The 24,823-nt window shown below is 45.3% G+C and overlaps 1 protein-coding gene across 1 annotated transcript in view; it reads left to right on the plus strand.

The window, feature by feature from the left end:
- POLB (DNA polymerase beta) overlaps window positions 1–24,823 on the plus strand; it is a 127,782-nt gene that overhangs the window by 100,329 nt on the left and 2,630 nt on the right. Inside the window, exons 9-13 of the mRNA XM_063931740.1 lie at window positions 11,549–11,621; window positions 13,113–13,183; window positions 17,499–17,585; window positions 22,033–22,094; window positions 23,622–23,761. Of these exons, the coding sequence (XP_063787810.1) occupies window positions 11,549–11,621; window positions 13,113–13,183; window positions 17,499–17,585; window positions 22,033–22,094; window positions 23,622–23,761 (433 nt within the window). The remainder of the gene's footprint in view (window positions 1–11,548; window positions 11,622–13,112; window positions 13,184–17,498; window positions 17,586–22,032; window positions 22,095–23,621; window positions 23,762–24,823) is intronic.

The following is a 24,823-nucleotide window of genomic DNA, read 5'->3' on the forward strand; positions in this document are numbered from 1 at the left end:
TGGGTTTCCCCCGATAAAAAACTGATAATTCCTAAAAGGTTATTAGCATCATACCCCTTCCTGCCAGAGGATAGGGCACGTTGGGAAACACCCCCTACGGTGGATAAAGCGCTCACACGTTTGTCAAAACAGGTGGCACTACCGTCTCCTGATAGGGCCGCCCTTAAGGAACCTGCTGACAGAAAGCAGGAGAATATCCTAAAATGTATATACACTCACACGGGTGTTATACTGCGACCAGCAATCGCCTTAGCCTGGATGTGCAGTGCTGGGGTGGCTTGGTCGGATTCCCTGACTGACAATATTGATACCCTGGATAGGGACAGTATATTACTGACTATAGAGCATTTGAAAGATGCCTCTCAACATAAGAAGACGCCGTATTATCAGGCGCAGTCCTTTCGGCCCCATAAGGGCAAGCTGGCAAAAGGCTCCTCATTTCTGCCCCGTGGCAGAGGGAGAGGAAAAAGGCTGCAGCAAACAGCCAGTTCCTAGGAACAGAAGCCCTCTCCCGTTTCTGCCAAGTCCTCAGCATGACGCTGGGGCTTTACAAGCGGACTCAGGCACTCCCCTAAAGTCTGCTTTACCGACGTCTCCCTCCGACAGGGAGGCGGTATTGGAAGCCATTCACAAGCTGTATTCCCAGCAGGTGATAATCAAGATATCCCTCCTGGGACAGGGGTATTATTCCACGCTGTTTGTGGTACCGAAGCCGGACGGCTCGGTGAGACCTATTTTAAATCTGAAATCCTTGAACACTTACATACACAGGTTCAAATTCAAGATGGAGTCACTCAGAGCGGTGATTGCGAACTTGGAAGAAGGGGATTATATGGTGTCTTTGGACATCAAGGAGGCTTACCTCCATGTCCCAATTTACCCTTCTCACCAAGGATACCTCAGGTTTGTGGTACAGAACTGTCACTATCAGTTTCAGACGCTGCCGTTTGGTTTGTCCACGGCATCCCGGGTCTTTACCAAGGTAATGGCCGAAATGATGATACTCCTTCGAAGGAAGGGAGTTTTAGTTATCCCGTACTTGGACGATCTCCTGATAAGGGCAAGATCCAGGGAACAATTGGTAGTCGGGGTAGCACTATCTCAAGTAGTGTTGCGGCAGCACGGTTGGATTCTCAATATTCCAAAATTGCAGCTGATCCCGACGACACGTCTTCTATTCCTAGGGATGATCCTGGACACAGTCCAGAAAAAGGTGTTTCTCCCGGAGGAGAAAGCCAGGGAGTTATCCGAACTAGTCAGAAACCTCCTAAAACCAGGCCAAGTGTCAGTGCATCAATGCACAAGGGTCCTGGGAAAAATGGTGGCTTCCTACGAAGCAATCCCTTTCGGCAGATTCCACGCAAGAACTTTCCAGTGGGACTTGCTGGACAAATGGTCCGGATCGCATCTTCAGATGCATCAGCGGATAACCCTGTCACCAAAGACAAGGGTGTCTCTCCTGTGGTGGTTGCAGAGTGCTCATCTTCTAGAGGGCCGCAGATTCGGCATTCAGGACTGGGTCCTGGTGACCACGGATGCCAGCCTGCGAGGCTGGGGAGCAGTCACACAGGGAAGAAATTTCCAGGGCTTGTGGTCAAGCCTGGAGACATCACTTCACATAAATATCCTGGAGCTGAGGGCCATTTACAATGCCCTAAGCCAAGCAAGACCTCTGCTTCAAGGTCAGCCGGTGCTGATCCAGTCGGACAACATCACGGCAGTCGCCCACGTGAACAGACAGGGCGGCACAAGAAGCAGGAGGGCAATGGCAGAAGCTGCAAGGATTCTTCGCTGGGCGGAAAATCATGTGATAGCACTGTCAGCAGTGTTCATTCCGGGAGTGGACAACTGGGAAGCAGACTTCCTCAGCAGGCACGACCTCCACCCGGGAGAGTGGGGACTTCACCCAGAAGTCTTCCACATGATTGTAAACCGTTGGAAAAAACCAAAGGTGGACATGATGGCGTCCCGCCTCAACAAAAAATTGGACAGGTATTGCGCCAGGTCAAGGGACCCTCAGGCAATAGCTGTGGACGCTGTGGTAACACCATGGTTGTACCAGTCAGTGTATGTGTTTCCCTCCTCTGCCTCTCATACCCAAGGTACTGAGAATTATAAGACGGAGAGGAGTAAGAACTATACTCGTGGCTCCGGATTGGCCAAGAAGGACTTGGTACCCGGAACTTCAAGATATGCTCACAGAGGACCCGTGGTCTCTACCTCTAAGAAGGGACCTGCTCCAGCAAGGACCCTGTCTGTTCCAAGACTTACCGCGGCTGCGTTTGACGGCATGGCGTTTGAACGCCGGATCCTGAAGGAAAAAGGCATTCCGGAAGAAGTCATTCCTACCCTGATCAAAGCCAGGAAGGATGTGACCGCAAAGCATTATCACCGCATTTGGCGGAAATATGTTGCGTGGTGCGAGGCCAGGAAGGCCCCAGCGGAGGAATTTCAACTGGGTCGATTCCTGCATTTCCTGCAAACAGGAGTGTCTATGGGCCTAAAATTAGGATCCATTAAGGTTCAGATTTCGGCCCTGTCGATTTTCTTCCAGAAAGAACTGGCTTCAGTTCCTGAAGTTTCAGACGTTGTCAAGGGGGTGCTGCATATACAGCCTCCTTTTGTGCCGCCAGTGGCACCTTGGGATCTCAATGTAGTTTTGGGGTTCCTAAAATCACATTGGTTTGAACCGCTTAAATCTGTGGATTTGAAATATCTCACATGGAAAGTGGTCATGCTGTTGGCCCTGGCTTCGGCCAGGCGCGTGTCAGAATTGGCGGCTTTATCTTATAAAAGCCCTTACCTGTTTTTTCATACGGACAGGGCAGAATTGAGGACTCATCCACAATTTCTCCCTAAGGTGGTTTCAGCGTTTCACCTGAACCAGCCTATTGTGGTACCTGCGGCTACTAGGGACTTGGAGGACTCCAAGTTGCTGGACGTTGTCAGGGCCCTGAAAATATATGTTTCCAGGACGGCTGGAGTCAGAAAATCTGACTCCCTGTTTATCCTGTATGCACCCAACAAGCTGGGTGCTCCTGCTTCTAAGCAGACTATTGCTCGTTGGATTTGTAGTACAATTCAGCTTGCACATTCTGTGGCAGGCCTGCCACAGCCAAAATCTGTAAAAGCCCATTCCACAAGGAAGGGGGCTCATCTTGGGCGGCTGCCCGAGGGGTCTCGGCTTTACAACTTTGCCGAGCAGCTACTTGGTCAGGGGCAAACACGTTTGCTAAATTCTACAAATTTGATACTCTGGCTGAGGAGGACCTGGAGTTCTCTCATTCGGTGCTGCAGAGTCCTCCGCACTCTCCCGCCCGTTTGGGAGCTTTGGTATAATCCCCATGGTCCTTACGGAGTTCCCAGCATCCACTAGGACGTCAGAGAAAATAAGAATTTACTTACCGATAATTCTATTTCTCGTAGTCCGTAGTGGATGCTGGGCGCCCATCCCAAGTGCGGATTGTCTGCAATACTTGTACATAGTTATTGTTAACTAAATCGGGTTATTGTTGTTGTGAGCCATCTTTCCAGAGGCTCCTCTGTTATCATGCTGTTAACTGGGTTCAGATCACAAGTTGTACGGTGTGATTGGTGTGGCTGGTATGAGTCTTACCCGGGATTCAAAATCCTTCCTTATTGTGTACGCTCGTCCGGGCACAGTATCCTAACTGAGGCTTGGAGGAGGGTCATAGGGGGAGGAGCCAGTGCACACCAGGTAGTCCTAAAGCTTTACTTTTGTGCCCAGTCTCCTGCGGAGCCGCTATTCCCCATGGTCCTTACGGAGTTCCCAGCATCCACTACGGACTACGAGAAAAAGAATTATCGGTAAGTAAATTCTTATTTTCTGAGGAAAATCCTGTCCCTGACAAGAGGATTTATATGTATGGGGAGAAAAAGCATGAAGTGACTTTTCCCCCTTCACATGAATTAAGTGAATTATGTGAAAAAGCGTGGGATTCCCCTGACAGGAAGGTGATAGTTTCCAAGAGATTACTTATGGCGTATCCTTTCCCACCAACGGACAGGTTACGCTGGGAATCCTCCCCTAGGGTAGACAAGGCGTTGACACGCTTGTCCAAGAAGGTGGCCCTGCCGTCTCCGGATACGGCCGCCCTAAAGGATCCTGCGGATAGAAAGCAGGAAGCTATCCTGAAGTCTGTTTATACACATTCTGGCACACTGCTGAGGCCAGCAATTGCTTCGGCCTGGATGTGTAGTGCGGTAGCTGCATGGACGGATTCTCTGTCTGAGGAGTTAGATACCCTGGACAGGGACACTGTTCTACTGACCCTGGCACATATCAAGGACGCGGTCCTATATATGCGGGATGCCCAGAGGGACATTTGCCTGCTGTGCTCTAGAGTTAACGCAATGTCCATTTCTGCCAGAAGGGTCTTATGGACTCGGCAATGGACAGGGGATACCGACTCTAAAAAACACATGGAGGTTTTACCTTTATAAGGGTGAGGAATTGTTTGGGGACGGTCTCTCGGACCTAGTTTCCACAGCTACGGCTGGGAAGTCAAATTTCTTGCCTTATGTCCCTCCACAACCTAAGAAAGCACCGTATTACCAAATGCAGTCCTTTCGTTCTCAGAGGAGCAAGAAGGTCAGAGGTGCGTCCTTTCTTGCCAGAGGCAGGGGTAGAGGAAAAAAGCTGCACCATGCAGTTAGTTCCCAGGAACAAAAGTCTTCCCCAGCTTCCACTAAATCCACCGCATGACGCTGGGGCTCCACAGGCGGAGCCAGGAGCCATGGGGGCGCGTCTCCGACTTTTCAGCCACCAGTGGGTTCGCTCACAGGTGGATCCTTGGACTATACAAATTGTGTCTCAGGGATACAAGCTGGAATTCGAGGTGATGCCCCCTCACCGTTACCTAAAATCGGCCTTACCAACTTCCCCCATGGAAAGGGAGATAGTGTTGGAGGCAATTCACAAACTTTTTCTCCAGCAGGTGGTGGTAGAGGTCCCCCCCCTTCAACGGGGAAGGGGCTACTATTCCACTATGTTTGTGGTACCGAAACCGGACGGTTCGGTCAGACCCATTCGGAATTTAAAATCCCTGAACTTTTATCTGAAGAAATTCAAGTTCAAAATGGAATCGCTCAAAGCGGTCATTGCAAGCCTGGAGGAAGGGGATTTTATGGTGTCTCTGGACATCAAGGATGCTTACTTGCATGTCCCCATTTATCCGCCTCATCAGGAGTACCTCAGGTTTGTGGTCCGGGACTGTCATTACCAATTCCAGACGTTGCTGTTTGGCCTGTCCACGGCACCGAGAGTTTTTACCAAAGTGATGGCGGAAATGATGGTGCTCCTTCGGAAGCAAGGGGTTACAATTATCCCATACTTGGACGATCTCCTCATAAAGGCGAGGTCCAGGGAGCAGTTGCTGATCAGCGTAGCACACTCTCAGGAAGTGTTGCGTCAGCACGGCTGGATTCTGAACATTCCAAAGTCGCAGCTGATTCCTGCGACGCGTCTGCCCTTCCTGGGCATGATTCTGGACACAGACCAGAAGAAGGTGTTTCTCCCGGAGTAGAAGGCTCAGGAGCTCGTGACTCTGGTCAGAGACCTCCTAAAGCCAAAACAGGTGTCGGTGCATCGCTGCACGCGAGTCCTGGGAAAGATGGTGGCGTCATACGAAGCCATTCCCTTTGGCAGGTTCCATGCGAGGATCTTTCAGTGGGATCTGCTGGACAAGTGGTCCGGATCGCATCTTCAGATGCATCGGATGATCACCCTGTCCCCCAGGGCCAGGGTGTCTCTTCTGTGGTGGCTACAAGGTGCTCACCTCCTCGAGGGCCGCAGATTCGGCATACAGGACTGGGTCCTGGTGACCACGGATGCAAGCCTCCGAGGGTGGGGGGCAGTCACTCAAGGAAGAAACTTCCAAGGGTTGTGGTCAAGTCAGGAGACTTGTCTGCACATCAATATCCTGGAACTAAGGGCCATATACAACGCCCTGAGTCAAGCGGAGCCTCTGCTTCGAAACCAACCAGTGCTGATTCAGTCAGACAACATCACGGCAGTGGCCCATGTAAACCGCCAGGGCGGCACAAGAAGCAGGGTGGCAATGGCAGAAGCCACCAGGATTCTTCGGTGGGCGGAGAATCACGTACTAGCACTGTCAGCAGTGTTCATTCCGGGAGTGGACAACTGGGAAGCAGACTTCCTCAGCAGACACGACCTCCACCCGGGAGAGTGGGGACTTCATCAAGAAGTCTTCACGCAGATTGCAAATCGATGGGAACTGCCACAGGTGGACATGATGGCGTCCCGTCTCAACAAAAAGCTAAAAAGATATTGCGCCAGGTCAAGGGACCCTCAGGCGATAGCTGTGGACGCCCTAGTGACACCGTGGGTGTTCCAGTCGGTCTACGTGTTTCCTCCTCTTCCTCTCATACCAAAGGTGCTGAGAATTGTAAAAACAAGAGGAGTGAGAACAATACTCATTGTTCCGGATTGGCCAAGAAGGACTTGGTACCCGGAATTGCAAGAAATGCTCACAGAGGACCCATGGCCTCTGCCTCTCAGACAGGACCTATTACAACAAGGGCCCTGTCTGTTCCAAGACTTACAGCGGCTGCGTTTGACGGCATGGCGGTTGAACACCGGATCCTAGCAGAAAAGGGCATTCCGGAAGCAGTTATTCCTACGCTGATAAAGGCTAGGAAGGACGTGACAGCAAAACATTATCACCGTATATGGCGAAAATATGTTGCTTGGTGTGAGGCCAGGAAGGCCCCTACAAAAGAATTCCAGCTGGGTCGATTCCTGCACTTGCTACAGTCAGGTGTGACTATGGGCCTAAAATTAGGGTCCATAAAGGTCCAAATTTCGGCCCTATCCATTTTCTTTCAAAAAGAACTGGCTTCACTGCCTGAAGTTCAGACGTTTGTTAAGGGAGTGCTGCATATTCAGCCTCCTTTTGTGCCACCAGTGGCACCTTGGGATCTTAACGTAGTCTTGGTTTTCCTGAAATCCCACTGGTTTGAGCCACTTAAGACGGTGGAGCTAAAGTATCTCACGTGGAAAGTGGTCATGCTGTTGGCCCTAGCCTCAGCTATGCGTGTGTCAGAATTGGCGGCTTTGTCATGTAAAAGCCCCTATCTGGTTTTCCATATGGACAGGGCAGAATTGCGAACTCGTCCGCAGTTTCTGCCAAAGGTGGTGTCATCTTTTCATCTGAACCAACCCATTGTGGTGCCTGCGGCTACTCGTGACTTGGAGGATTCCAAGTTGCTTGATGTAGTTAGGGCTTTGAAGATCTATGTTGCCAGAACGGCTGGAGTCAGGAAGACTGACTTGCTGTTTATCCTGTATGCATCCAACAAGCTGGGTGCTCCTGCTTCAAAGCAAACCATTGCTCGCTGGATCTGTAACACGATTCAGCAGGCTCATTCTGCGGCTGGATTGCCGCATCCAAAATCAGTAAAAGCCCATTCCACAAGGAAGGTGGGCTCTTCTTGAGCGGCTGCCCGAGGGGTCTCGGCATTACAGCTTTGCCGAGCTGCTACTTGGTCGGGTTCAAACACATTTGCAAAGTTCTACAAGTTTGATACCCTGGCTGAGGAGGACTTGGTGTTTGCCCATTCGGTGCTGCAGAGTCATCCGCACTCTCCTGCCCGTTTGGGAGCTTTGGTATAATCCCCATGGTCCTTACGGAGTCCCCAGCATCCACTAGGACGTTAGAGAAAATAAGAATTTACTCACCGGTAATTCTATTTCTCGTAGTCCGTAGTGGATGCTGGGCGCCCGTCCCAAGTGCGGACTTTCTGCAATACGTGTATATAGTTATTGCTTAATAAAGGGTTATGTTGGCATCCATTGGTTGATGCTCTGTTGGTTGTTCATACTGTTAACTGGGTAAGTTTATCACAAGTTATACGGTGTGATTGGTGTGGCTGGTATGAGTCTTACCCGGGATTCCAAAATCCTTTCCTTGTAATGTCAGCTCTTCCGTGCACAGTTTCCTTAACTGAGGTCTGGAGGAGGGGCATAGAGGGAGGAGCCAGTGCACACCAGATGGTACTAAACCTTTCTTTAGAGTGCCCAGTCTCCTGCGGAGCCCGCTATTCCCCATGGTCCTTACGGAGTCCCCAGCATCCACTACGGACTACGAGAAATAGAATTACCGGTGAGAAAATTCTTATTTTTTCACCGTGACCGGGCGGTTCTTCGGACTCGTCCCGGGTATTTACCTAAGGTGGTGTCTTCGTTCCACCTTAATCAGGAGATAGTGGTTCCGGCCCTTGTCTCTCCTGATTTGTCTCCCAAAGAGCGGTCTTTTGATGTGGCACGGGCTCTCCGTATGTATGTGAAGAGGACTGCTTCCATCCGGAAGTCTGATTCCCTCTTTGTTCTATTTGGTTTTCACAAATATGGCTGGCCTGCTCACAAGTAGACCTTGGCCAGGTGGATTAGAATGGTGATTGCACATGCTTATGTGAAGGCTGGTCTGTCCGCTCCTGCTCACATTAAGGCCCATTCTACTCGGTCGGTTGGACCTTCTTGGGCGGTCCGCCTTGGTGCGACCCTTGAACAATTGTGCAAGGAGGCTACGTGGTCCTCAGTGAACACGTTCATAAGGTTCTATGCCTTCGATACTGCAGCTTCCTAGGTTTCTTCCTTTGGACGCCGGGTTCTTGTGCCCGCTACAGTGCGTCGTCTCCCCCCCAGAAGGAACTGCTTTAGGACATCCCCAATGTCTATCCTTGTGGAGCCCAGTGTACCCCGCAGCAGAAAACGAGATTTATGGTAAGAACTTACCTTTGTTAAATCTCTTTCTGCGAGGTACACTGGGCTCCACAAGGCGCCCACCCTGACGCACTTAGCTTCTTTGGGTTGGTATGGCATTAGTCGCTGACACTTTCTCCTGGGGTGAAATTGTGTTGTCTGTGGCTACTAACTGTTGTCTCTCTTACCTGCTACTGCATTGGGCTGGTTAACTAAAAACTGAGCTCCTGTGCAGGAAGGCAGGGTTATAGAGGAGGCTGCGCTATGCATTCTGGGAACAGTCAAAGCTTTTGAGCCTGTTGGTGCCTCGGATCAAGATCCTACTCTACACCCCAATGTCTATCCTTGTGGAGCCCAGTGTACCTCGCAGAAAGAGATTTAACAAAGTTAAGTTCTTACCATAAATCTCGATGATTTTTTTTTTTTTTTTCACAATTTGAGGTTAGTAAATTCAATCAGACCACATTTCCCGTTATAATTATGGGAATTGCGATCTGCTTACCAAAGAAGTGTGATAATAAGGGCTTAGAGGAGAATTTTGAGAATTCTCCTACAACTGCCCTTTAGTACAATCCTGTGATACTAACATAATGTGAAAACACCCTTTTTCACATTTTTTTTTGTAAAAATAATATTAATAAATAGGCCCCTTAGAGAGAACAGGAAGAGAATGTATCAAGCCTTTGAGAAAGATAAAGTGGAGAAGTTGTCAGTAGTAACCAATCAGCTTTTAGCTGTCATTTATAGACTGTGCTAAATGAATGCTAGAAGCTGATCGATTACTAGGGAAACTTCTCCACTTTATCTCTCTCAGAAGATTGTTACATCTCCCCCAAATTCCTTCTTTCATCTATTTATTTATTTATTACCAATTATTTATATAGCGCACACATGTTCCACAGCGCTTTCCAGAGAATGTTTGGCCATTCACATCAGTCCCTGCCCCAGTGGGGCTTACAATCTATATTCCCTACCACATGTACATGCACACACATTAACTCTACAGTTAATTTTTGTTGGGAGCCAATTAATGTACCAGTATATTTTTGAATTTGGGAAGAAACCGAGCACCTGTAGGAAACCCACACAAGTACGGGGAGAATATACAAACTCCACACAGGGCCATGGTGGGAATTGAACCGATGACCTCAGTGCTGTGATGAAGCAATGCTATCCATTACACTATCTATGCTGCATTTTCATCTTTTGCATAGTTCGCTATGATGACAAAATATAAAGTGAGTGGCTGTAGTTCCCCAGCCAGGGAGCCGGGCATAGAGTGGTGGAAGTCACTGTCCTCTTTCTCTGCCACTCTTATGGTGCCCGCACAGGGTGCAATTATCGCATGCTATTTGCTCTTTTTAGCATCGCGTCTAGTTCACATTGCATCGTGTTTAGTTTCCCTTATGATGCGATGCGCGCTCCCATGTAGTCAATATCGCAAGGCAAAATAGTATGTGCAGGCAGGTAATTCTGAACTACATTGCATACATTACATATTGTAGCGTGGCCAAAATCGGGTGTAGTATAAATCAGATGTAGTTCATATAGCATACCACTAAAGTACAAATCTTATAGCACACACAGTATAGCTCAGATCGCACCTAGCACAGGGGTTCACTACGGCTGGCCGGCGGTCGGGCTCCCGGCGACCAGCATACCGGCGCCGGCTTACCGACAGTGTCGCGAGGGCAAATGAGCCCCTTGCGGGCTCGCTGCGCTCGCCACGCTACGGGCACGATGGCGCGCTACGCGCGCCACACTATTTTATTCTCCCTCTATGGGGGTCGTGGACCCCCACGAGGGAAAATAAGTGTCGGTATGCCGGCTGTCGGGCTCCCGGCGCCGGTATACTGAGCGCCGGGAGCCCGACCGCCGGTATACAGAAGACCACCCCTAGCACAGATAGCACCGTGTACCATTAAACTGGGCATACAATTATCTGTCAGATAATCTGCTAGATCTGGCTTGTTGGAATTAAAATCTGGTAATGGATGAGAGCAAATGACAATGGACCATATGCTCTGAAATACTGGAAAATGTACAAAACCTGTCCGTGACTTAACCAATTTGTATGAACAACAGTTTTTGTCCATTTCCATTGTTTGGGAGAAAATGGTCAATTGTCATTTGCTCTCATCCATTACCAGATTTTCATTCCAACCAGCCAGATCTGACAGATTACCTGACCGATAATTGCATAGTGTATGCCCAGCTTAACTCGCACCACTTTATTGGCCTCACATCAGGACCCCATGCTGTTATCAGAAGCAGTGTACTGTACACAAGACTTAAAATGGGCATACACTATACAATTATCTGACAGATAATCTGTGGTTGGAATGAAAACCTGGTAATGGATCAGAGCAACTGACAATCGACCATTTGCTCCCAAACACTGGAAAATGGACCAAACCTGTCAGTGATTTAACCAATTTGTATAAATGACAGGTTTTGTCCATTTTCTAGTGTTTGGGAACAAAGGTCGATTGTCGGTTGCTCTGATCCATTACCAGGTTTTCATTCCAACCACAGATTATCTGCAAGATAATTGTATAGTGTATGCCCTGCTTTAGCCGTGCGCTGATATCATTTATATCTGCAGATGGCGCTAGGCGCGTTTAGGTGAGTGGCTCAATCCAGCACTTATCTCGTTAAAACATATGCGCTGAATCGCTGCCTGTTAGCTCCCATTCACATAAGCATCTACACAAATGCCAGAAATTATCCACTTATTAAAATTTCTTGTTTCATCCTAGCATAGGAAATACTGTAATTTGTTTTATTTATTGTTTGTACCCCCAGGACATTGTATTTGAAAAGGTGAAATGTTTGGATACAGATTACATCGCCACAGTATGTGGTAGCTTCAGAAGAGGTATACTCGCCCAATATTCTGTACCTAACGTGGAGATAAGATTGGATAGAGTGCAGTTACATTTATATGTATTTGGGTCTAATTTGAATAAGTTTGATGTCATTATTGTTCCTTCTCTGTTTTGCTCTTTTGCAAGCCGTAATGGGAGCGTCTCACTGCTTATAAAGGACTGTTCATGGTGCCGAAATACAGAAAAATGCATTTAAAAAGTCCTTTTATTAAACACCGCAGTAACATAAAAGCTAACTGAGCGCTTTACTAAGTCATACTATGGTGAATAAAACCGTTTTTAATTGCAGTTTGTCACAAAGCCCAGGACACCAGGTCCATCCTGGAGTATCCTTGGATAGGTTGGGTTACTAGGGGTTACCCTACTCAGTTAGGGCTATAGAAGCTGGGACAAAGGGGGACATGTATAAGCAGTGTTAAAAGTGGAGAAGTGAGCCAGTGGAGACGTTGCCCATGGCAACCAATCAGCATTGACGTTACATTTATAATTTGCATACTATGAAAGTATACAGAGCAGCTGATTGGTTGTCATGGGCAACTTCTCCACTGGCTCACTTCTCCACTTTTATCACTGCTTAGTACATGTCCCCCAAAGAGTATTAGTTCTTGGTATCTATTCACACCTTAAGGAGGGATCAATTTAAAATGTAAATTTGATATTATCTTTAAACAAGTGTTTGTCTTTCATCCTTGAGGGACTCTAGAAAAAAATGGGTATAGAGGTGTTTAGGACCTTTGGGCACTTTGTATCTCCCTCCAAATGTTCACGCTCCCCAAACTCCATATTCCCACAGGATGCTGGGACATCAGTATTTCTAAAGTGCAGTACGCCCTCTTTTCTCCACTCTTCACTGAGCAACTCCTCATCCCCTGAGGCTATTGAGCAGGGCCCTGCAGACCACTCCCCTGTAGCACCTGACAAGCTCCATACCTGGCGAGGTCAGTGCTTGGTCTGGTTCGCGTTTCCTCTCCTTGGAAAGGATTACAGAATTCACCACTATGCTTAGACTGCGGTAGCATCCATTATGTTCTTGGGAAGGATTATGTCCCATCCCATCCCCCCCCCCCACACAAAGAAAAAAAAAATTGGTATTGGCTTCTGACTGAAATAGTTAACCCTATTGTGTATGTGCATCCATGTGATAGGGACTATAGATTGTATGTTCCAATGGGGGAGGGAATTATGAGAATGACTAAAATATTCTTTGTAAAGCACTGCGTAATGTGTGTGCGCTTTATAAAGATTTGTTAATACTGTGAGAAACTGGATTGCTCAGTTTCCTATTGCCGAGAGCCTGTGGGAAAGGGGGTGTAGCCAAGAGGTTGACTATAACAATTTCTGCATGATGAATATTGACCGTGTTAACATTATGACTCTCGACATTTCGTACCCAACCTGTGGGAAAGGGCCATAATAGGATTGTGTTCTAAAAAAAAAAAAAAACTTACTGCTTCGTCCTCATTTCTCCATATTGTTTTCAGGTGCTGAATCCAGTGGGGATATGGATATTCTCCTCACTCACCCAGACTTCACCTCAGAGTCTACAAAACAGGTCAGGATCCATAAGACGCTAGCTAGCGTCATTGACCCGTGCTTTATACTTGGTTACTTTCAGCGTTGCTGGAGATATAGACAAGTCTGTGGGTTTGGGTCTTTTAGCATCCATATTGATACTTAATTGTTATATTATCCTTGGGGAAATTCTTTTACATGGACGGGTACAAATGAAAGTACTTAAACATAAGAAAGGCATTGACATCAGATTTTCTGAAGTCTCTGCTTCCCCTGTCTTTGGCAGGCCAAAAGTGGTAATTTGTCATCACTCTTCACCGTGTTTTATGCTATGAAGGCTGTAACCTGGTTACATATAGTTCTGCTGGAGATAGGGACCCATATAGACTACAGTTCTGCATTCTAGACCTTAAGTAACTTAACATACAAAACTTCCCTCAGGTAAAACTTCTGCTATCTTCACCGTTACATGGAACTTAACTTATACCCCTTCAGATACCTGGGAATTTGTCAGGATATAGCGAGTCCACAGTCCCATTCCAGAACCCTGTAATCGACAAGGGTTATTACTGGTACTTACAAACTGGCCGAGTGCCCCGTCTTATGTGTAACAGGTACGACTGGTCTTGACCCAGATTATGCGTAAAAGGACTTCATTGGCCACAGTAGCACTTGGAAATGACTTCATCTCCAAGCGTCCATTGTTAGACGCTTGGAAATTATGTCATCCCTAAGCGCTACTGTGGCCGCCAATGAACTCCTTTTAGGTGTGACCCAGGTTATACCTTTCACACACAAGCCGGGGCGCCCAGTGTGAAGGGTGACAACCCAGTAAAACCCAGGTGTGAACGGGGGTAAGCACCGAAACCCCAGCTTCAATATGTGTGTTGTGTCCCGGATCCGAGCCGGATTATATCTAGAAGAGATGGGAGAGCCTGTCTTGAAATTGAGGCTAGCATTAAAATCAACATTTCTGTATTAGAATATTTGTAGTGATAAAATAATTTAAGTGCAGCTTAATCCAGCTGTAATGGATCTGTAAGTCTGGATAAGCCTGCCTGTGTTTCTCAGGTAAATATTGCAGATCTCTCCTCATTTAGTCAAATGCTGTAGATGTAGCAGTGGTCTGCAAGTTGGCTGCATTGTGTACTTGGAATTAAATTAGACAAGTTGGCCGCTTCTATCCATCCGCCCAATTGCACCAACCCTATACCTGGTGCATCTTTAGTTAAACGGTTACATGCTCTTGAACCAAATTGGCAATACTGGCTCATACTACAGTCTATTCCCCAGTAAACATGGATAATTTTTCCATCCAGACAAACAGCTGAACAAAATGTAATGTTTATTACAGAAAGTTACCAGAGCAGAGCTATAACTCCTAATAATAATTACATTGTCACTTAACCATGTAACATAATAAAGGGAGAACATAACTGTACACATATATAACACCCTGAGGAATACTTCTGTGGGTTACAGGGTTGCTTCAGTGCAGTGGTCAGAGCCTGGTACCATCCTGCATATTTGACAGGCATTCACTTTGATTGTGGTGCCATTTTGTAAGAAAGATGGGATAGTGCCACTGGCAGTGTTCACAGTAAGATGTTATATGCTTTATAAAAGTCCAGTGCCCAGCTCTTGCCTCAATACCACTATGTAGTGTAAGGGAACAGTATAGATTATCAGTAGCTACTTTCCTAGCTAAATGCTATTAAATATTGTTCATCAAGTTTCTGGGAACAGTTCTCCTCAGAGACCAAGGCATGGTTAAGTGTACAGCAGGTTTTATGTATTTACTTTGTCCAGCAATAAGAGTCCCGGATGTACTCTACATTGGGATTCATAATAGAGTATTGTATAATGGTTGTAAAATGAACATAGTTTGTCCCCTGAGGGTTATTTATTACACTCTGCATAATTGAAGCCATCTACCAACACCATGGTGTCTAGTCACCATTCAGGGTGCCAGTTGCACTAGAAAAAGAAAGAAAAAAACAAATTGGTTACTATGGTTTTAGTGCAGATTTGCATCTTTGAGCAAGGTTAGCATAAAACATGATATACTGTGAAGTTCTATGCTGTTGTAACACACTACACTATACATCATATACTGTGCTATTCATATGTTGAGAACAGGTTAGGTATGTGTTACCGTCGGCCGGGATCCCGGCGGTCAGCATCCCGACACTGGGATCCCGGCCGCAGAATGCCGGCAGGGGGGCAAGCGCAATGAAGCCCCTCGCCACAGGTTATATTCCCATCTATGGGTGTCGTGGACACCCACGAGTGGGAATAGTCCCTTTTAGTCGGCATGCTGAATGTTGGGATTGTCAGTGTTTGGGATGCAGGGGGAGGTATTGTGACCAGCGGTCTCCTGAACGCCGGTCACATAACTACATCCCAATGAGAAGAACCATATTATGAGCAAAGATCATCCTGGATTCAAGGATTCAGATTGTGAGATATACATGTATGTATGTATGTATGTATGTATGTATGTATGTACGTACGTACGTGTGTTTGTGTGTATGTGTGTGTGTGTGTGTGTGTGTGTGTATATATATATATATATATATATATATATATATATATATATATATATACATATATATACATATATATACATATATACATACATACATACATACATACATACATACATACATACATACATATACAGACACACACACAGATTTTCCTTGTGGCTGCGCTAACGTCCAGTTAAGCTGCACCTTTTAGGTAACCCACTGCTAGTGAAGGTTAGGGTAACAAATGTATAGAAATGGGTCCCTAAGATGCGCTAATACTTTATCAGTTTAATTATTAAAACGCCTTTTGCAAATGGTCACTCAATGTTACAATATGGTAAAATAAATGATTAGAAAATGATCATCACATTAGATACCTGAAAATTTATTTCTGGTATAAAAACAGAGGTATTAAAATACGTCCTTTTAAAACATAATACGTATAATGCATGTCACTCTACATACATAGTGAAGTTCATAACCTGTCATATATCAAAAGGGTGCGTTGTTTGGCTATCACCTCACCCTTACAGGTGTGAACTCATTCGGTGAAATCCGCTTTTGATGATGCAGGTAATTATACAGTAGATCCGAGAACAACCCATATACATGTATGTATGTGTATGTATGTATATATATATATATATATATATATATATATATATATATATATATATATATACATATACATATACAGGATGAGTATCCCTTATCCAAAATGCTTGGGACCAGAGGTATTTTGGATATGGGATTTTTCCGTATTTTGGAATAATTGCATACCATAATGAGATATCATGGTGATGGGACCTAAATCTAAGCACAGAAGGCATTTATGTTTCATATACACCTTATACACACAGCCTGAACGTAATTTTAGCCAATATTTTTTATAACTTTGTGCATTAAACAAAATGTGTGTACATTCACACAATTCATTTATGTTTCATATACACCTTATATACACAGCCTGAAGGTCATTTAATACAATATTTTTAATAACTTTGTGTATTAAACAAAATTTGTGTACATTGAGCCATCAAAAAACAAAGGTTTCACTATCTCACTCTCACTCAAAGTCATTATTTCGGAATATTCCGTATTTCGGAATATTTGGATATGGGATACTCAACCTGTGTATATATATATATGTATGTATGTATGTATATATATATATATATATATATATATATATATATATATATATATATATATATATATATATATATATAATGTGTGTGTGTGTGTGTGTGTGTAAACAAACATACACACACCAGTTCAGTTATGGAGCCTGCTGGGTCACCTTTATCTTCCCGTCCCACTCTACTACTGTCTTACTACGACCGATCTCCCCTTTCCCGTCCTCCATCCTGCCCACTTACCCCAGTTCCCAGCATGTCCTGATCTCCTGCTGGGGTCACTTTTTTCCATCTCCCTAGCAGTGGGAGTGGTTGGATCGGTGGTGCGTGCCCCCGGCTCCCATTGCACATACATGTTGTAAACGGGCCAGATCTTAGCCAATTTTATAGATAGATAATGTCATTGTGTGCTTTTTGTATGTGTATTATTATTATAAAACTTTTATATACGATACTATTAATGTAAAGTATTACAGCAGTCTATGATCTGTATATAAGCTTGCAGCCTTGTGCCTTTCATATGGTCATGGAACTCCTATGTGAGTTTATAGTATGGTATACTTTATTTAAACCTGTAGACCCTTTAGTAATTATGTGCAATATCTGGCAGGTGATGTAATATGTGCAGTTTATTAAATAGTTCAGTTTCTGAAATTTTTATTGTTTGTGTTTGTAATTTGTTTTCCAGCCACACCTTTTGCATCAGGTCGTCCAGTGTCTGGAGGATTGCAACTTTATAACGGACACACTAGTGAAAGGAGACACCAAGTTCATGGTAAGAAGGGACAGTCCTACTACTGTTGACCAGCTATTATACAGAGTTTGAACTGAAACACCTTGGATGGAATTCAATTGGGCGCAAGGTTTTCACTTGCAAAAAAACCTTGTGGACCTTCAAACCTAAAGGCTAAATATAGTATTAATGGCACTATACGGAAACTACTGAGGAGGATAGGGATCTAGGAGTCATTATTTCAGGTGACTTAAAGGCAGGTGAGCAATGTAACAAAGTAATGAGGAAGGCAAGTCAGATGCTTGGTTGCATTGGGAGAGGAATCAGCAGCAGAAAGAAGTAATAATGCCACTGTATAGGTCATTGGTACGGACTCATCTAGAATTAGTGTTCAGTTCTGGAGGCCATATCTTCAGAAGGATATTAATACATTAGAGACTGTGCAAAGAAGGGCAACTAAAATGGTGCATGGCCTACATCACAAAACTCAAACAGTAAGACTAAAAAATCTCAATATGTATAGTTTGGAGCAGAGAAGGGAACGGGGAACATGATGGACACTTTCAAATATATCAAGGGTTTTAACAAAGTGGAGGAGGGAAACATTCTCCAAACGAAGAGAAGTATTAGAACACGAGGACATCCTCCGAGACTGGAGGGAGGTTCAGGGGAAATTTGAGGAAAAATTACTTCACAGAAAGGGTAGTGGACAAGTGAAATAGCCTCCCATCAGAGGTGGTAGAGGCTAAGACAGTAGAGTAATTTAAACATGCATGGGATAGACATACAGTAAGGATATCCTTACAAAGAAATAAGGCTCAAATAAGGTTTGAGGTAAATATATGGTAAAAAAAAAAAAAGGCAGACTAGATGGGCCAAGTGGCTCTTATTTGCTGTCAAATTCTGTGTTTCTTGTGTCTAATTTTGGACTTTGAAAACCTCCATGACATGAGAGAGAAAAAAGATACATACCTATGTGGTGGTCTCCAGCTTCTGGTCATCTCCCCTCTCTCTTTGAACTGGCTGCTGGAAGGGGAGGTGGCTGCTGGGAAATTTATTTCTCTTAGCTGCTGCCTCTGGGATTCACACACAGACACACGCTCACACATACCTCTGCTGTAGAAGACCGAATCCCGCCACTGGATCAATCAGCCATGCTTTGAAAGGTAATTATTGACTAAGCTAATTGGAAGTCCCACTGATTTTTCCTAAAAATAACAATTAGGTACTAACTAAGGGCCCTATTCAGTAGTGAGTTCGCATTTCCCCGTTTTAGTGCGCAGGACCCACAGTGCGCGGGCTGGTGGAGCTGTGATCGCATCTCAGTGATGCGAATGCCTCTGCATGATTGACAGGCAGGGGAGTACGCGGGACGGTGACACGGCATTGTGAGGGGGCAGTGCGGAGAAAACCGAGTCGGTGCCGGTTTTTGGGCGTCCGCTGCGTCGCGGAAAATAGCAACGGTCCGACTGCCTTCGCAGCCAGGCTACACAAGGTATGGGGTCTTCACTTATTTAGCAATACGATTGCGATTGAATTGCACTCAAATTGCTCGCCGCCATTAGCTTGCTGGGCGGCCTTGCCCTGTGCTAGGCGGCCCAAAGCATGAGATCGCAAGCAGTTGCAGTTTTGTTAAATTAGCAAAACTGATGCTGAATAGATCCCAAAGTCACCTGTGTTTTAGCATGGATATCTTTAAAACCTGGACTCTTGGGATGCTTTGAAGATGGGATGCGGTCAAGATACCATCTGTCGGGATCCCAGCAGTCAAATTGCCGACGCCAGAATCCCAACAGCTGTCAGAATGATGACGCCGGAATCCCGACAGCCGGTATCTCGAACATACAGGGGGAAGGGGGAGATAATGGTTGGCTTGGGAGTGAAGGGGGGGGTTAGGCAACACCGGGGAGAGGTTAGGGTTAGGTTGTGGGAAGGGAGGGGTAGGGGCGAGGGTGTATCACTCTTACCTTCCCTATGTTGGTATTAAAATTATCGGGATGCCGATGTCGGTATTCTGACCGCCGGCATCCCATGCACCAACAGATCAAACTGAACCCTTGAGGACCATGTTTGGAGACCACTGCTTTATTTTATTTCTTGTGATTACAGGTGTATCGCTGATACGTCCGGCAACAATTTTGTGGATGTTCTTAGCATATAGCCTACTGTACCTATTTACAAGGAGCCTTGTGTCCCAGTCTTGTCACTGGTTATGTGTATGGCTTATAGGCTGCCTGTACTACTGCATTTAATTCTCCATCAGTGTAACAGTGTTACAGATGTGACTTAAAGTGCATCTTCTCCCTGCTTGGATTCTATCTTCCACAGTTCCTATTTAAATTACGTATAAGGCAAGGGGGTCCTTATTCTCAGTCAGTCTTAAACACAATTTGAAACTTTTTTTTTTTTTCTGTTTCAAATTTTTTCTTTCCCACCGCACATCTTTTTGGAATTTTTTTTTATTTATTTTTTATTGAGCCTATTTAGGCTTTCAGAAGGGCCTGAGACTGTGTCTAGAGTGGTCATGAATGACAATTACCTGCACAGTCCAGCCATTAACTTTAATATATTTCTATTATATTTTGGGATCTTTGGCATTTTCAGTACTGAGTGTGAAACGACTCTTCCAGGGGCAACCCAGTGTCCTCTCAGGCAGTTACTACAAGGTGAGGGAGTCGCAGCTTGAGTTTTGCAGATGAAACTCGCTGCGTATAGGTCGCAGAGATGATGGATGGATGATCCCATGTTGGTCTCATATTAATCTTTCGGATCAATACAGGATTGCTCTGCCTGTATTTAATACAAAAAAATAATCAGTAAATTAATATTGATCTTTACCAAGGTCAATGTTCTTTTTCTATATGCTTGGAAAAGGTGGTACAGTAAACAAAAACTAAAAGCCGACTCAGGCACAGGTAAGTATATTTCTGCTTCCACATAATGATTTCTCTAGCATCCATAAGGGATATTGGGGAGACTTAGTACAATGGGGTATAGACGGGGTCCAAAGGAGCCGGTGCACTTTAAATTTCTTCAGCTGGGTGTGCTGGCTCCTCCCCTCTATGCCCCCTCTCACAGGCAGTTTAGAAAAAAGTGCCCTCAGGAGAGGATGCACATCTCTGTAGCTCCAGAGAGTTTTTTTTCAGTTTCTTTCAAACTTTTATTTCTTTCGGTATGCTGTTTTGGGAAGCAGCATACCTGCACCATGGGAGTTGGGGGGTGGCGGTCACCGGCCTTGCAAGGTGTCAGAGCCGCTTCCCTGCCACAGGACCACAGTCCTGAGAGGTTGTTTGTACAGCGGGGCACTGCGCCTTAGCAGTCACAATCGCAGCACACCGCACACCCCTAACAATAGCCTGAAGGTGATGACAGTGGTGAGTACAAACCGGGGGCCCCGCTAGGGGGGTTCCCCGGTTCAAAGTGTGGTTGACACACAGGGGAGGCATACGGGACCCTGCTGGGGGGGATGCGCTATAGTCCCCTGTGTACACTGGCTAGTGGTTGCTTAAACTAGCCCTTGTGTGATGTTTTTAAGCTAATTGGGAGACATTGCCAGTATAAAAACATTGGCTTCGGCACCATTGGGGGGAACGGAGCTACCTCAGCAGGACCACCAGTATTTTGGCGCTTTCCTCTGCTTACAGCAGCAGCAGGCACACACAACTCCTCCTGACACTCAGAAAACACTGGAAATACAGTGTGTAGCAAAGGGGAAGAGACGCTATTGTACACAATCTGTATCCTATAAAGGACAGTAATCATAGGTGTTTCACTGTGATAGAATATTTTACAGCTACACTGGGGCTGTGTAGCTGGAGTGTGCTGGTCCCCCTCTCTATCTCCCTCTCACATACAGTAAGGGGCAGGCTTGCTAGTTATTACTTGTCTGTGATTGTGCTTTACTGTGAACATGGGTAAACACAAACTATGCAGTGTATGCCACACCAGATTCTCTCCCTTATCATCTGATTCTGTATCATGTGAACAATGCAGCCAATCTTCACAACTCAGTGAGGGGGCTGGGGGAGAGGGTCAAGAGCCTTCCTGGCTAAATGCCTTTACAAATATGATGTCTGATATGTCATCACAACTCACTGCTAATGCTCAAAAAACTCAGCTACTACAACAGGCAGTTGCAGACTTAGCTGACAGGGCAGATGTTACACAGCCCCCCCTCTCTAACTCAGGAACACAAAAGCGTGGTTTACCTGCTCTAGTCTCTGATTCAGATGAAGATGTACAGGAGGATGGGGAGGACTTGGATCCCGTTAGTGGATCCCGATAGTGCGGTAAATGGGGGATTACTGCATTTTCCGCTTAGTATATCCCGCCCTATATGAGATGCTGATACTCTTCTTATAGCTGTTTCAGTCTATCCACTGTCCCTACTGGGTTTCTGATATTCATCTCAAGTTTTCCAGAGACCGCTTATTGTCTACATCTAATCTTCTTCACTCCCGGGCATCACATTTTTATGTCCTTTCCACAGGGCGTGTGCCAGCTGCCATCTGAAGAAGGCAAACAGTTCCCTTTCCGTAGACTTGATATCAGGTAATGTGTCCAATAATGTGACCAGTAGCCCTGGGGCAGTTGCTGAGAAAAATTGTAAGAAAGTCGCTGCTAAAATAGAGCTGTAGATATATATAGCACGTATCACAAAAGATAACTCAAAAATATAAACTGTTGAATTAATAATAAGCAAATTTATATAGCATAATTACATAACCATCCCCAAGTAGGTACATTGGGCCTAATTCAGACCTGATCACAGCAGCACAATTGTTCTCTAATGGGCAAAACCATGTGCACTGCAGGTGGGGCAGATGTAACATGTGCACAGAGTTAGATTTGGGTGGGGTGTGTTTAAACTGAAATCTAAATTGCAGTGTAAAAATAAAGCAGCCAGTGTTCACCCTGCACAGAAACAAAATAACCCACCCAAATCTAGCTCTCTGCACATGCTATGTCTGCCCCACCTGCTTTGCACATGGTTTTGCCCGTTCGAGAACAATTTTGCTGTTGCAATCAGGTCTGAATTGGGCCCATTGATCCTTCTGACCAAAAGTCACATGTAGTACGTGCTACAGCCTGTCGCCATCTGTAAGTGTCACCTTTCTGAGGCCCACCACCCCCAATGACCATGGTCTTTCTGCTCTGCATTATAGAAAACGCAAATTCCCAGCGCTGCCCTTATGTGACCACCAGGCCTATAGAGCATTAACACACAAATATCCCCATGGCTCCAAAATCTTTTACACCTTGCATGAATATTATATATACAATGTACTGTATTACCCTCTCTAGACAACAGCTTGTGTGCAATCATGTCTAAATATTTTTGTGGGCTATTTGTAAATGTATTTTTGCTTTGTCAGTTATACGTAGGGAAATCACGGATGGAGGTGTATTTTATTTTATTGTTTAAATTGTTCCAGTATTTGCTTTTATGCAGTTAGTGAACACGCTGAAATGACCCCTAGTTTTATGGAGTGTTAGGATACGGAGTATGGGGCAGAGGCATTGCGTGCATGGATATACATTTGTATATGTATGCAGAGTTTCACACATCTATGCGACCGCACCACCGTTATCAGTGCACTTGTGGAATTGGCAGTCATCACTATTGGCTGTATACCTAGTGCAAGGGATTCTACTGGCATCAGCTCAGTATAGCCCCCAACTCCATCAATGTGCCCTGACAATGCCTAGCCTACGTGTGGACACTCTTTGCCACCCAGTTATATCTACTCAGTGATAAGTGAAGTATGAATAAGACTCCTGATCGTTTGTAGTTGCTGAAGTTTGCGTATGTCCTGCTCAGATGCATGTGACGTGCTAAACATCACCACACCTGTTGAGTGCAACTTTGAATCAGCCCCTTTGTGAAGGGTTGGAGACCACAGTATTTCTTGACCTGGGAGGTCACTAGAGGCTCTTAAGTTTCCTCTATGTTTAGCACTTACAGATCCAATTAAAATTAATAAAATAAAAAGTCCAGACTCCTACCAGGAAATGACTGTGAAATAGAATAATGGGTTCAGTTGCTCAGTATTTATACCCTGCATTTTGTCACATCAGGCTGATCCCCAAGGACCAGTATTATTGCGGAGTTCTCTATTTCACTGGCAGTGATATTTTCAACAAGAACATGCGCACCCATGCTCTGGAGAAAGGCTTCACCCTGAATGAGTACACACTGCGGCCGCTGGGAGTCACAGGTCAGTGTGTTTGTGTCTTGTGCTCTGTCTCGGTACAAAGTACAGCTATCTAACCTACCAATGAAAATAGCTACACATAGGAAGCAGAGCAGTCACTGTATTTATAATAAAGTGCATCCTAGCCCTATAGAGAAATACATTTACATTTCCTTCAATTGAGCAAATGCATCTATGTATGTATATGAGCCTCTAGCCACAAGCAATATTAACGGAAAACTGTAATCCGTTTCTGCTATTCTTTTTCCATATGCCTTATGCAAAACATTGTTTTTCCTGCAACTTGTGGGGCATGTCAACCAACTACTATTCTTAAATTGGAAACCATTTATAAGAAGTGTTGCTGACTCTTTCTATTGGTAAAAACTGCACACACGAGATCTTCTCTAGAACACGTTAGATTTTTATTAACCTTCTGTGCACTAGGTGGGGTTGGAGATTCTACGCGCAAGTTGCTGTTTCGTGTGGCTGGAGTTGTGACATTGCCAGTTTGCATAGTGACGGCGGTTTAGTGCAGCTAAGGCTATTTTTCCACCTGGTTGATTGGAAGGTTAATAGGAAGTCCCTCTCCATCCCAGTAAGAGAGCTTGTGCTGTCCCGTCTGGTGGCAGTGAACACCTGCATTAAGTGCTGCTGACATTCAGCATTCTCAGGGTGTGGCTCCTGGAGAAAGCAGCCAGCTGCAATGCCGTTAGTGTGAAGGATCCAGCATTTCTGCTGGGGAAAGAGGCTTCCTCCAATGAGTGTAACTAGCCTTCATCTGTAAACTATTCCATGTCAGATACGTGTTGTACTGTATGCAGCATATGTGTTTCTTGTAGGTTCAGAGTAGAGATAAGCAGGTTCGGATTTACTCTGTTCTTAACACCAGACGTAACGCAAGGTCGGTTTTATCCAGATTTTTCTTATTGGCTATCCTAAACACGTGACATCCGAGAGCCAATAAGATGCCGTTTTGAGATCTGTGTAAATCCGAGTAAAGCTGAAACCGCACATATCTAGTTCAAAGTTCCTCTGGATGCTTCATCCTTCATCACTCACTTATTGTGAGGAGACTGAAGTGAC

This window comes from Pseudophryne corroboree, chromosome 6, assembly GCF_028390025.1.
Source record: "Pseudophryne corroboree isolate aPseCor3 chromosome 6, aPseCor3.hap2, whole genome shotgun sequence".
In the NCBI taxonomy this organism is placed as follows: domain Eukaryota; kingdom Metazoa; phylum Chordata; class Amphibia; order Anura; family Myobatrachidae; genus Pseudophryne; species Pseudophryne corroboree.